Source organism: Marmota monax, unplaced genomic scaffold, assembly GCF_021218885.2.
Source record: "Marmota monax isolate L192 unplaced genomic scaffold, Marmota_monax_Labrador192_F-V1.1 WCK01_AAM20220418_F8-fsc00004, whole genome shotgun sequence".
Lineage (NCBI taxonomy): Eukaryota > Metazoa > Chordata > Mammalia > Rodentia > Sciuridae > Marmota > Marmota monax.
Genome location: NW_026692881.1, coordinates 10,865,618 through 10,878,599, shown reverse-complemented (window position 1 = coordinate 10,878,599; position 12,982 = coordinate 10,865,618). Strand labels below are relative to the sequence as shown.

At 39.0% G+C, this 12,982-nt stretch overlaps 1 protein-coding gene across 5 annotated transcripts in view; it reads right to left on the bottom strand.

Moving 5' to 3' along the window:
* The window catches only part of Plce1 (phospholipase C epsilon 1), a 363,943-nt gene that overhangs the window by 43,036 nt on the left and 307,925 nt on the right, over positions 1-12,982 (bottom strand). For all 5 annotated transcript variants that reach the window (XM_058581097.1, XM_046450435.2, XM_046450436.2 and 2 more), the window contains 8 exons: positions 11,991-12,113; positions 11,766-11,902; positions 9,471-9,709; positions 7,588-7,649; positions 7,340-7,505; positions 4,118-4,225; positions 2,922-3,038; positions 1,538-1,696 (listed from right to left, as the gene is read on the bottom strand). In XM_058581097.1, coding sequence (XP_058437080.1) covers positions 1,538-1,696; positions 2,922-3,038; positions 4,118-4,225; positions 7,340-7,505; positions 7,588-7,649; positions 9,471-9,709; positions 11,766-11,902; positions 11,991-12,113 — 1,111 coding nt within the window. The remainder of the gene's footprint in view (positions 1-1,537; positions 1,697-2,921; positions 3,039-4,117; positions 4,226-7,339; positions 7,506-7,587; positions 7,650-9,470; positions 9,710-11,765; positions 11,903-11,990; positions 12,114-12,982) is intronic.

Genomic DNA, 12,982 nt, shown 5'->3' with positions numbered 1-12,982 from the left:
GCCTCAGCCTCCTGAGCCATTGGAACTACAGTCATGTGCCAGCTCCGAGGGGTAGGTTTAAAGATGATGCTTCCTCTGGCTTCACTTTTTCCTTTCTCACTGTGAAGCCATCTAAAACCATAAGGGCTTCTTGAAGTCAGAGGTAATATAACACAAATCTCCCGCTCAGCCTGGACTTTGGGCTACCTGGACTCTCAGTGGGTAAGTGGAACGATCTGGGAGCTCCTTGGGGTTTATTAGGACAGCAAGTAACAGGATGCTCCAGGGACCACTCAGAGAAGCACTAATGTTCCAGAATGGTAAGAAACCCTGGAAATGGAGACTGAAACATGGGATAATAAGATGCTCAAAAAATGGTCTCCAATTCTGACAGGGGTCTTACAGTTTGCCTTGGGAAAGATTCTATGGGAATTTAGTGCCAGAAGGGTCCTTTAAGGCCAGTTACCATAAGATTCCCATTTTACAGATGAAGAAATTGAGGCACAGAAAGATTAACTGGCCCATGGTCACATGGCTGATTTGTGACACAGTCAGTGACTAGAACCCTGTATTTTAGCTTACCACTTAGTATTTTCTTCCTGCAATATCATGTTGCGTATCATTCAGGCTTTAAACTCAGACCTTGTTTGTAAGGTCTACAAATTAAGGCTTTGAGAAGGGGTGATAATTATGCCAAGGTGACTATTTAACTAAATCCGACTAGACACTTGACTCCCTTTGACTTGACACTTCGTATTAATGGATGAGGAGAAGTTTCCAAATTCATTGTCCTGAATTCTCTGTTTTCTGGAAACCACCAAAGCAGGACTGGAATTGGGCTGGGAGGCTTGGAGGTGGTGGCACAGAGAAAAATCAAAACTTTAGGCTACACTCTAGATTGGGCTCTGAATGTCCTGCCTCCTGGGTTGTAGCCGTGCGGCTCTTGTGTGGGGCTGATTTACATGGCAATTCTTGGTTGCTGTAAGTTTCAAAAGTAATGTTTTAGGGCCAACAGCGCCCTCTCAAACAGAACAAGTACTTTTTGGCAGTTGTTACTCTGAGGGACAAATGGGTGCAGCTTGGCTTATGAATCCAGTGTCCTGAACTTGAACTTCTACACAGATGCACAGGCTGGGGTGTGGGACTTTGGCCCAGATCTCTGTGGGTGAGGCAGGAGTAGAAGTCAACATGCCACCATGATACACTGGGATCACAGGGCTATGAGGCTTCCACTACAGACCCCAAGCCCCAGAGCTCTCCCTAAAGAGGGCTCTCTCTAAATAGGGACTATGGCAATCCCTGGGACTGACAGCTCTGAACCCACTCAGAATAAATTAAAGCACAGTGTTACATTCTATGTGGGAACAATTCCACAAGAAAAATTTCAGGTAAGTGGGATGAGAGAATTTATTGGAAATGGAAAGGCAAAAAGCAAATACAACATTTAAGGGAACTCAGTGTTCAAAAACTGATTACCCAGCAGGTCCTCAGAAAGGTTCAAATGACAATTTCTTTGTTCTGAGCATACAGCACATTCATATCCTGCTTAAGAGGGTACCTTTTGTTTTAAGATGTCCACGGGCGTCTGATGGGCCTTTAGCTTCTTGTTTTTAAGAAGTACTTTCCTCCTAAGTTGGTCGGGTGAGGGAAGCATTGGATCATCTGAGAAATCAGTCTCAAATAAGAATCTAGCCACCAGCTTTTCTCCAAACACAGTCTAAAAGGAACAAAGGAAAACATACCAGGTCTTTGGTCTCCACTGGCTAAATATGTCTAGATTTCCTAAATGTACTAGATAATTCAGCCTGGCCGAATTGTTTTAAAAATCCCCGGAAGAGGAAGGAGGAAAGGAGTTGTTTATTTTCCCTCCACAGTGTCTTACTGAAGGAAGGGAGGTGTTTAGGACAGGGCGAGATCTAGGTCACTGTGCAGCTGGGGCCAGTTCTAAGATTCAGGGAAATGTTCGGGGGTCTGATGTGTTAAAGAAGAAAACAGATTCAGCTGGAGGCTGTGGTAGAATGTGGTCTGTTCCCGATGAGGATAAGAAGTCAAAGGTATATGAACCTTGGAGGGGATGGGAAGTGAGGGCAAAGACCGAAGGTAATAGGGAAAATTTGCCTCCACATAGGATAAAGAACCACAGACACCATTTTCACAAAGATTTTTGAGCATTGGTCTCTACAGCAGAATGTCTCTCCAGGAGGTGGGTGGAAGGAGGGTACACAGAGTGATCAACTGGGGTGAGGGTAGAAAAATGTGGCAATTTGTATTCTTAGAATTTTTTTTTTTTAATTTAAAAGGAACAAATCAAATCTTAGGCCAAAGCAATATGAAAGGCCAAATTTTTTGTTAGCATTAATATTGGGTGACATTTTACTCTGTTGATGCCCCTCCTTCCCATTAAGAGCCATGTTTCCAAATGCTTCTGTTACTGGAGAGAGGGGAAGGCTAATGGAATATGTCTCCTAAATCTGTCTGCATTACAATTCCTTTCTATAAGGAAGGCTGTCTGTCAATATACAACATTTCTGATTAGTCTAGGCTCTGTGCTAACTTGGATCCCTGAATTGTAGTATAGGTCACAAAAAGATTTGACTTAAAATAGTTTCAGTTTTTCCACATATAACTGACAGGTGACATCCTGGCATCTCTGACTTGTGTTACTAGAGGTGTTGTAAGAGTTGGTCTGTTTTTAACTCCCAAGGTTTTCTGGAAGAAGTCAGAGAACAGACTTTACATCACTATAGCTGAAAAGAGGGGCCATTCAAGAGGAGGTCCAAGCTCCTAGGGAAGCCCCATTTCTCAGGTCTGTGGGCCCCTAGTAGAATGTGTTTCATGGCCAAAGTCCAGCTGTGGTGTGGCCCACAGCAGTCCCATTGAAAGCCCAAAGACAAGCAAGACAAAGGCCAGGATACCATCCTGCCTCCTAGCGGGGAGCTCACCTTAAAAATTTCTGCCATTTTTCGTTGCTGAGGCAATGAACAGTGGTTCTCAATGGATATGATGATTGGCAGGTCAGAGTTGATGAAGGCGCTGCGATCAATGGCCTCAACCACATCCTATGAGATCCAAAACAGTTCCTTACAGTCAGCTATTTGTCCAGGGTGGTCAGAAAGCAATGTATTACATCATAGCCAGAAAGCATCTAAATTGTTGCATTCAGCAGACTATGGCCAAAGGTGATTTTCATCCTTTTATATGTACAGTTATCCCTCAGTATAACTGTAGGGGGTTGATTCCAGGACCCTGCAGATACTGAAATCTGTGAGATACTCTAGTCTCTTATATAAAATGGGACAGTATTTTCATATAATGTACACATATTCTCCCAGACACTTTTTAGTTTTAGCATCACTTATGAGATACTTTAAGAAGTTAATTTATTGGGGGCAAAAATACACATATTACATCTATTCATGTGGGTCTACAAACTTAGTTATCAACTCATTTTCCCATCTATACAGTACAAGAGTTTTAATAGTGATAAATAGGAAAATGAGTTAAAGAGAAAATGCATTTCAGTCACTATCTGTACATATAAGATGAAAATAATAATATTCCTTCCCAGTCTGACCACCGTTCAGAGAAAAATGATATTACACAGCCAAAAACACTCTAAATGAGTAATTACACAAGTGAACTAATATGCTACCCAGAATTTGAAATAATAATCCCATGAGATCAGTCTTCTTGGGTGACCAATCTTCTCGGGGGAAATTAATCTCCTTATTTTATAATGTTAATTATTTAATTGTATCCTTCTGACAATATTGGCTTTTGTCAGAAGGATAAAAGGGCAAATTGTCCTTTATTTCTCATAGCAAGAGAATATATCCTGCCTTTATATATCATCACATCATGAAGAATTGCAATGATATCATTACATCCTAACTAATGTAAAGTAATAGTTACTAAATTTTGGTTAAATAAGAATCAATAAGAGTTCTAGATCAAATTCCAGGAAGATGAACATGTGCACACTCTACACAATATTGCAAACATTTTTGAGAAATATTTATTCAGATCCAGCATGAGAATCCTTGATCTAAAATGTAATTTGGTAAGATGACTAATTTGAAAGACAGATGAAGATAATATCTCGTCATGATTTTACTTGAAGGAAGTGCTGAAGCATTACCTTGAAAGGAATCTTGGTTGTCAGTGTATGTCCATGATAAATAATGGGCATCCCATCATCTCCATCCCAGCAGTCCAGCTCTATGCTCCTACAGCCTTGCAAGAGGACCTGTGTGAGTAATGAATGAATCCACCCCAGATGAGCACCTGGAGATAAAGCTTCAAATTGAACCTAGCATACAGTTTACACATCAATCAGTGTTTGCACTCAGGGATAAAACAGAAGGGTATAAAATCTAAAATAATTATTGCACCTTGGACAAAGTCCACAATTAATCTGGGTTAGGGAATGGAGAGAACAGATTAAGGTAGGAGCATTTACCAGAGCTGAATATTATTCAAAGATCAATTTGAGAGCAAAAACATATAAACTTTTTTTTTCTTTCTTTCTTTGCCTTTTGCACCTTTGATTCCTTGAAACAGCACATCTTGAAATTAGAGAGCCCAGCAAGAGCTCTATATGGTTAGATTTAAATGGAGGTAAAGGTGCTAATGTCACAGCCTAGAAGAATTAAAACCACCAATTCCTTACTGAGCGGACTAAACATTTACATGAAGCCAATCTGTATGAAATATTCTCCATTAAGACCCAAATTTAGCAATGTGGAAACTTCTTTGCTATGAAAATGTAGTAAGAAGAACAGAAGAAAGGAATTATCAAGATTTTGCCTATCTAAACCCAAAACCACATCTGGAGAAGAAATAAATTCCTCTCTTCCATATGCATAGCAGATACCAATTATCGATTTTGGCACACTTATATATGAGTATTTAACAACAAACTTCACAATTATACATGGCAATAATGCACCAATAAAAAATATGAAAAAGTATTCAGCCCACTTGCCCCTAGGCTCACAAGCGCTTCAGCAAAGTACTGCAGAAAACACCACCAATGAATCAGATCAGGTGATACCCATTGGCTGTCCTGGATCTAAAACTGTAAGCAGGGCTCCCAACACATGTGCTTGATTGGGTTTGAGCTCTGGAATATCTGTTTGAAGCAACTTCCTCATCTTCCTTCAGGACTCTACCTGTAGAATACCTTAAACAATTATCCCATGATGGAAAGGTCATAGAAGCCAAGAGGCTGATATATCTATGAATGGACCTACTTATTTGAGAATTCACATAACTATTTCCATGTGACAAAAATCCATTGTTAGGGTTTAGTGGCCAAAAAGTTTCTGCATCAAAGTTTAGATAGTGGAATGCTTTTTATTTTAATATTTTTTATGTGCGATACTTGCTAGGTTCTTCCCATTAAACATCATAGTGTGTGGCCTAGAATTCTGAGGTCACCAGCTCCTGGCAACAGCTAGAGTGTCTATAAGTACATTGTCTTGGGCTGAAGATTGTAATATGGCAGGTAGGACACAAGGATGCTTCATTCCTGGGAAAGACTGCCAGGTTGGGAAGAATTGTCCAGCAACTAGCAACAGATTAGATGGGTTTTCAGCATGAAAAGACTAAATGTCTTTACCAAAGGTTGCATGACCTTAAGGCCTCCATGTGTAACTAGAAGACCAGGGTTGGGAATTCCAGGTAAGAAGAACAGGGCTTATTCTCATTTTTCATCTGTTCCATAGAGAAATGATAGGAAGTAACTAGGAGGACTGAGGGAGAGTGGAGAGCGATTAGAAACAGAATGAAAGGGATCTGACACCAGTCTAATCACATCTGTGAGTATATTTGGAGGGTTCTTGTGCCTTATTCAAAAGCTGTGATAATTTCAACTTGGGTATAATGTTAAGGAGTTTGAAAACTGAAGTCAAATAATGAAGTAGGAATAAAGCTAAGGCATTGACACTTGATTATTTTCCTGGGAGGAAAACACACACTCACAAATATGTAGACATGCAAAGATATGTATTATGTACTTATATATGTGTATATGTACACATGCATGTATATTACATATGTGTATTAACATATGGATATACAAATGAGACATATGTGTATATAGGTACCCACATACCCCATTTGTGTATATATGCATACACATACATATCATATCCCATCTGTATATGTATATCTATATCTATCTATCTATCTATCTTCATTTAAATTTCCCATAGAACAACGGATTTCAAATTTCTTTTGATTTGGAATTCTCTGTGCAAATGAAAGGCCAACATAGAAAACCCATAGAAGGGAAGCACTTCAAGGAGTCGGGCAGGGTATCCAGGATTCCCACCCTTCCTATCCTGTGGCTCGCTCATCTCATTGTCAGCAGCTGAGGCCCCTTAACAGCCTTCTATTTTGAAAATTACTACCCCAAGGACACTGAATCTTCATTTCACAATAAAGGTCCCTTAGAAAACAGTTAAAAATGCATATTTCATGCTAGATCATCTTTGGGACAAAATGTACCTCTTGCTGTGAGGAATATCTGGACTAATCCAGAGAACAAAAGAATCCCATTGCTGCTGGGGTTGTGTAAATAATACTGATATGATTTTCAAATTTGGGCCTGTAGGTACACAACCACACACTTATATTCCCTGGACCCAGCCTAGCTCTCTTCTGGTTAACTTCTTGTGGGCATTCAAAAAACAGGCAGCTTGAAAGAGGAAGTTGAAGACAATATAACAGACAGGCGACGGACATGCAGACCATTGAGAACTGGATGTGTAGGTCAAAAGGATGTGCTTTTCCCAGTCCAGACAGCCCACTTTTTCATAGAGCATTCCCATGAATTCAGAGGGACAGTGCCTCCCGTCTGTGCAATTTTTTTTTCCCCTCAAGTTGGTTACCATAGGGACAGATTGATTGTCTAACAAATTGCAAAGCAAAACAAACAATATTTTGGGATTAGCTCTGTAAGAAAGTTGCATTTTCTACTACGTTTTCCCACTACAATATATTGATTTATTTAGCATTTAGTGAAACGATTAGATAGTTTTCCCATGGGAAAATCTAATTTTGGGAGTAGGTCAGACTCGGATCTAAAAGCTAGGAGTCTCAAACAAATACTTTTTTTTTTTTGGTGCCTAGAATAAGGGTTAAGTATAGATGGAGAAAACAAACAAAACAAAAAGAAGTAAAGAAAACAACTGCTGTATGTATAGGCAGTTTTCCCACACATCATGGCTCCTTACGTTTCACATGTCCTAGTTTATAAGCTCTTTGAAGGAATCGGGGGTCAGGTTTTTGTGACCTTGGGGGTTATATAAATAATGAGGTTTAATGGAAACCACATTGCAAGTGGCCTTCTCGGTACCTGGCTGTAGAGTTCTACTGAGGATTCTCCTTTGAGCTGATGGCCCGTGAGGTAGGTATTGTGTGAAGACTCAATGTAATAGTAGGAGAGGGGTAGCTGCAATTCTTTTAAGTTCTCCTGTGACTCATCATTTTTCGAGGCAAAATTATCTTTATCCATCAGAAACCTAGATGAAACACACTTTCTTAAGACTGCATGAGAGCAACTGACATTCTTAAATGATGGGCAAAAGATCTTTTAAAAGTTACCTTGCAAATCCTTCAAATGACATTAGGCCCTGATGACACATGTTGATACTAGGCTCAAACTTCTGCATGGGATACAAAAAAAAAAAAAAAAAAAAGAAGAAGTGTTATTTAGGTAAAGGAAACTAAGCGGGGAAAAAAACCACCACATGATTTTTTAAACCTGTTCTTTTTTCATCAGGAAACATCTAAACCAAATATTTGAACTAATTTAGTAATGTACCAGTAAGATGTAGTTTTTAGCCCAAAAGAAAATATTTATTATATGTGAGTTTATTATACTAAGCATATTTATTTAAGAGAAAAAAGGGGAGCAAGAGAAAAGAATAAGGCTGATTTATATGAAAACAAAGCATATCAGTTTATCCAGGTGAAAATGGGGATAATAATAGCAGTTACCATTGAGTAGGTGGGAGGTGAAAAGAGATAATTTGCATAGGGCACTTAGTACCCCATCTGATCTAAAAATACAGTGGGCACAACGACATGATAATATTCCCGCTTTTTTTTTTTTTGGTACTGGGAATTGAATTCAGGGCACTTTACCACTGAGCTACACCCTAGTCCTTTTTGCTTTTTATTTTGAGACAGGGTCTTGCTAAGTTGGTGAGGCCATCCTTCTTTCTCAGCCTCCCAAATCAATGGGATTACAAGTATGTGCCACTGTGCACAGCTACTCACATATTTTTAGTGATCAAGTCCAACTGCTGGATAGCTAATCCACAGATTCCCAATCACACACTACGGCTAATTCTGAGGAAAGTGATGCAGCCACACTGCACAGCATCCCCACAATCTCTCTAGTCTACACCATCACCACCTCTTTCTTGCCTGGGCGACTAGGATAGTCTCCTAACCAGTCTCTGCCTCCATCCCTCAGCACAGTTTATTCCCCGAAGTGGTCAGAGCGACCTCTTGAAAACATAAATTATGTTACTCTCGCACTCAAAACTTTCCAAAGGCTTTCCATTTCACATGAAGTCAAGTCAGCCTCCTTCCCATGGCCTAAAAGGCCTAGATGATTCAGCCCCTGAAACTCACTTAAAATCATGTCTTCCACTCTCTGTCTGGCTCATGTAGCTCCCCTAATACTAGCTTTTTTGTCATTCCTCTTAAACCTGGAGCTCACTCCTGCCTCAGCAAGTTTGGAATGCTCTTTCTTCAGAATCTCACATGACTTACTCATTTAGGCTCTGTCTAAAGGCCACCTCCCCATAGTGGCTTTTGCTTAATTACTCCTCCTTAGCCTTCTCACATCACTCCATCCCTTACTTTGCTGAATTTTCCTCATAACTCATTGTTATCTGAAATTACACTATATCTTATTTATTGTTTGCCTCACCCATTAGAATGCAAGCTACACTGAGGGTCAGAACTCTGATCTCATTCATTAGTTACTATATTCCCAGCTCCTGAAACAGAGCTAGCATAGTAGGTGTTAATACATATTTATTAAATGAGAAAAGAAGTTGAAGACCTAGACTAATTCTGTTGTGCATGCTAGAATAACAAGGAGGAATTATGTACTGACTTTTTTTTTTTTTTTTTTTGATGCTGGGGATTGAACCCAGGGCCTTGTGCATGCTAAGCAAACACTCTATCAACTGAGCTATATCTGCAGCCCCATACTGACTCCTTGTAATGGTCTCTGAGTCATGGACAGCATTGGGTCTATGTTAATTATGTGTTAAATAAAACATTAGTATATTTGATATTTAAAGACAAACAAACAAAAGAACAAAACAAACAAACAAACAAAAACCTCAAATTGTCTCAGATGTGAAGACTTTGGAAAGAAGCATAGAAAGAATAAATGTTCAGCAGCAAATTATCAGAGAAGTCAGAGGCATTACACGCAAGTACACACACACAAAATGAGCACAAACCTGGATGATGCTGAGGATCTCATCGTAAGTGCAGTGTTCCCCTTGGCAATTCACCAGGAAGTCGTTGAGCTGGAGAATGCCAATCCCAAATATGCCCAGGGATGTGCTCTCGATCCCAGTGCCATTTGTCACAATGCTTGCAGCAGCGATGGCATCAGATATCTGCCTCTGGTTGTCTGAAAGCTGCTGTTTGCTCTTAATGAACAACCCCAAGTCTGAGACGTTTCTGGTCAACAAATCTGAAACAAAGTCACCCACACAACATGGACTCTTGTCATGCCAGCATCTTGCACAAGGTACATTTCACAGATAATGGTGCTATGAACTCATTGAACTGGAGAAGCTCTTTATTAATCAAGCTCAGTGTTGACATCTGGCTTCACACAGTTGAGGGAATAAAAAAAAATCAATCAATCAATCAATCGATAAGAGCTAGGTTGATGATATTGAAATCCTATGAGAATAAAATGTAGCTTCAGTAGGGACTGGAGGCCAAATTTAGAGTTCAGTTTTTGAGAATAACTACATCTACATTTTTCTTTATGTAAAGACTGAAGATGTAGTCTTAAAATTATGGTTTTCCTGTGCTTTAAAATTATAACTACCAACAATTGTACGTAAGTTTTTCTGTGAATACAAAATTTAAATCTTTTGGGTAAATTTCCAAGGAGCCACAATTGCTAGATTGTACAAAAAGAGTATGTTTAGTTTAGCAAGAAAATGTCATACTGCCTCTCAAAATAAATGTTTGCACCTTTTTACAACTCTACCAGCAATGTTTTAATGGTCTAACTGGTATACATTCACACCAGTTATTTTAATTTTCACCATTCTGGAAGATAATCTGGCAGTTTCTTATAGAGCTAAACATGGACTTACCATATGATCCAGCAATTGCATTGTTAGGTATTTACCCAAAGAACTTCAAAACTAATGTTCACACACAAACCTACATACCAATATTTATAGCAGCTTTGTTCATAATTGCTAATACTTGGAAGCAACCAAGATATCTTTCAGAAGATTAATGGATAAACAAACTGTGGTACATCCATACAATGGAATATTATCCAGCTTAAAAGAAATGAGCCATCAAGTTGCTACAAAACATGGAGAAAACTTAAATGCACATTGCTGAGTGAAATAAACCAGTCTGAAAAACTATACACTATATGATTCCAATGATACAACATTCTAGAAAGGGCAAAATTATGGAGAGAGTAAAAAGATCAATAGTTTCCAAGAATTTGGAAGACTGAAGGGAGGATGAAAAGATAGAAGAGAGAATATTTTCAGAGTAGTGAAATATGCAGGATACCCTTATGGTGGATACACATTATACATTAGTTGAAACTAAAAGACTATACAACACAAAGTGATCCCTAACATAAACTATGGATGTTAGTAACTAACAATATATCAACATTAACTCGATTATAACAAATGTAATGCAAGGTACTACTAATAGGGGAAACCTGGGTGGGGGTAGGGGTATGGGGTTGGTATATGGGAACTTTGTATTCTGCTCATTTTCCCATAAGCTTAAAAAACAAAATAAAGTCTAATTACTTTTTAAAAAGTGCAGTTACTTGACTAATCCATAGTTATACACATTTTGAACAATAGGTAAATTCTTAGCTTAAGGATAACATAAACATAAATAATTTTGAAGCAACTGCATGAAAAAAGAAAGTTTTTCATTTTGCTTCTTTGCATTTATAGTTCCAGCAAGAACAGAGGAGAAAATGACAGGCTTAACATGTGCAGGTGACTAAAAAATAGCATGAATGGTGATGGTAATGGTGATGATAGCCAGGGGGATAGAACGAGACACTGTGGTGTGCATAGTAGGAAAAATGTCTTGGATGTTCATATAGGAGGACTCTGCTGTGGTCACCAAAGACTGTTCAAGTCAAAGGGCAGGCAACTCCTGCCCTGGGATTGAGCACCCACCTGCCTATAGGTAGGAAAGAACCAGGTGTTTCTCAACTGTGACACACCATGCACCTCGTGGACATTTGGAAATGGTCAGGAAAGGGTTTTTGGTTGTTGGAATGACTGGAGGGCACTACTGGTTAAATATCCTGGAACATATGGGCTGAACAATGATGAATTTCCTTGCCCAAAATTTCAATAGCACCTGCCCCAAATGATCTCTTGAAATAATTCAGTTCCACCAAACTCCAGGTAACAGCACATTATTGCAAAAGGCTGGGAGCTTGTGTGACTGGATCTCTGACCTTGATTTTTAGACAGAAATTTCTCAAAAGGGAAATCCTAAGGTATTAAACAAACCTAGGTCAGGCTGAAGGTCACTGGTGTTCTCCTCAATTGTCAGGTTGGTGTAGAGTGGGGCCGACTCAGAGCCCGATCGGTTGCAGGGCACGCAGTAGACATCAAAGAGATCCTTCAGGTCCTTGCGGCTCCTTACGCTGAGCGAGGAACAGAAAACAACTCCCATGTAGTATTGTTATAAACATGTGGGCCCGGGAAAGAGTAAGAAGGACTTCAAGGCCATACCTGAATGATTTGAACAGCTCAACAAATTCAACAAAACTCATGTTACTGTCTGAAACCATGAAGCTCTGGAACCCCTTCATTCCTCCTTTGATCCGCCCGTGCCAGCTGCTACTGCTCCAGGCACTGCAGAAAGACAGGGCTGTCATGGGCAAACTGGGATGCTCCAGTCACTCTGCCCCAACACATGTTCTCTGGTTAGCAACATGAGCAAAATGATGGATTGCAAGTCATTTAAGTCGATTCTGTTTTCCTCTCCTCTCTTTCTATTTCCCTTGATCTACATTGTGTGAGGAAATAAAATGAAATCTGTTGAAGCCACATCATGTTTCCATCTGATTTAATAAGGGCACAAAGTTAAGGTTAATACTCCTCTACTAATCAAAGCAGTTCTTTGAAAACCACAGCTCAATGGGGGTAAAACTTCTAAGTTCAGTGATTCTGAAGAAAAGTCACTTTTAAATGAGACCAGAATTACTCAATCATAATCCATGGAAATATATGTGTTCTTTTCTATAATCTGAATTAAAGGAACCCATTTAAGAGGAAAGTTTTAGGTACTGCAGTATCTTTTCTTCTTCCTTTCTTAATCAGTTCTTCAATGAAAATAGGGAAGAGCTTTTAATATTAATGGAAAATGTGAGTCAGAAAACACATTAAGAATGGAAAGTAGCCAAATCTGCCAAAGGATTATATCTGTATCTGCGACGGCTGCGACCATTCAATATAAAAATGTCAGTCAAATGAGTCAAAAACTGTCTCCATGTTTCACCTTTTAAATTTTCTATACTGATTTCCTGACAGAATAGCAAGTGAAATGTTTTGATTATAGTTTTTAGTCAAATTAATGAACATAATCTTTGTTTTTATTACCTTGGGCTTTTAAAAAAATATTTCAAATATGTAAGAGAGTACAGAGAATATAATAATAAACAGTCACAGTCTATTCTCAACCTCACTAACAATGTTTGGTGAGGGAAAATTGTTTTGTGTTG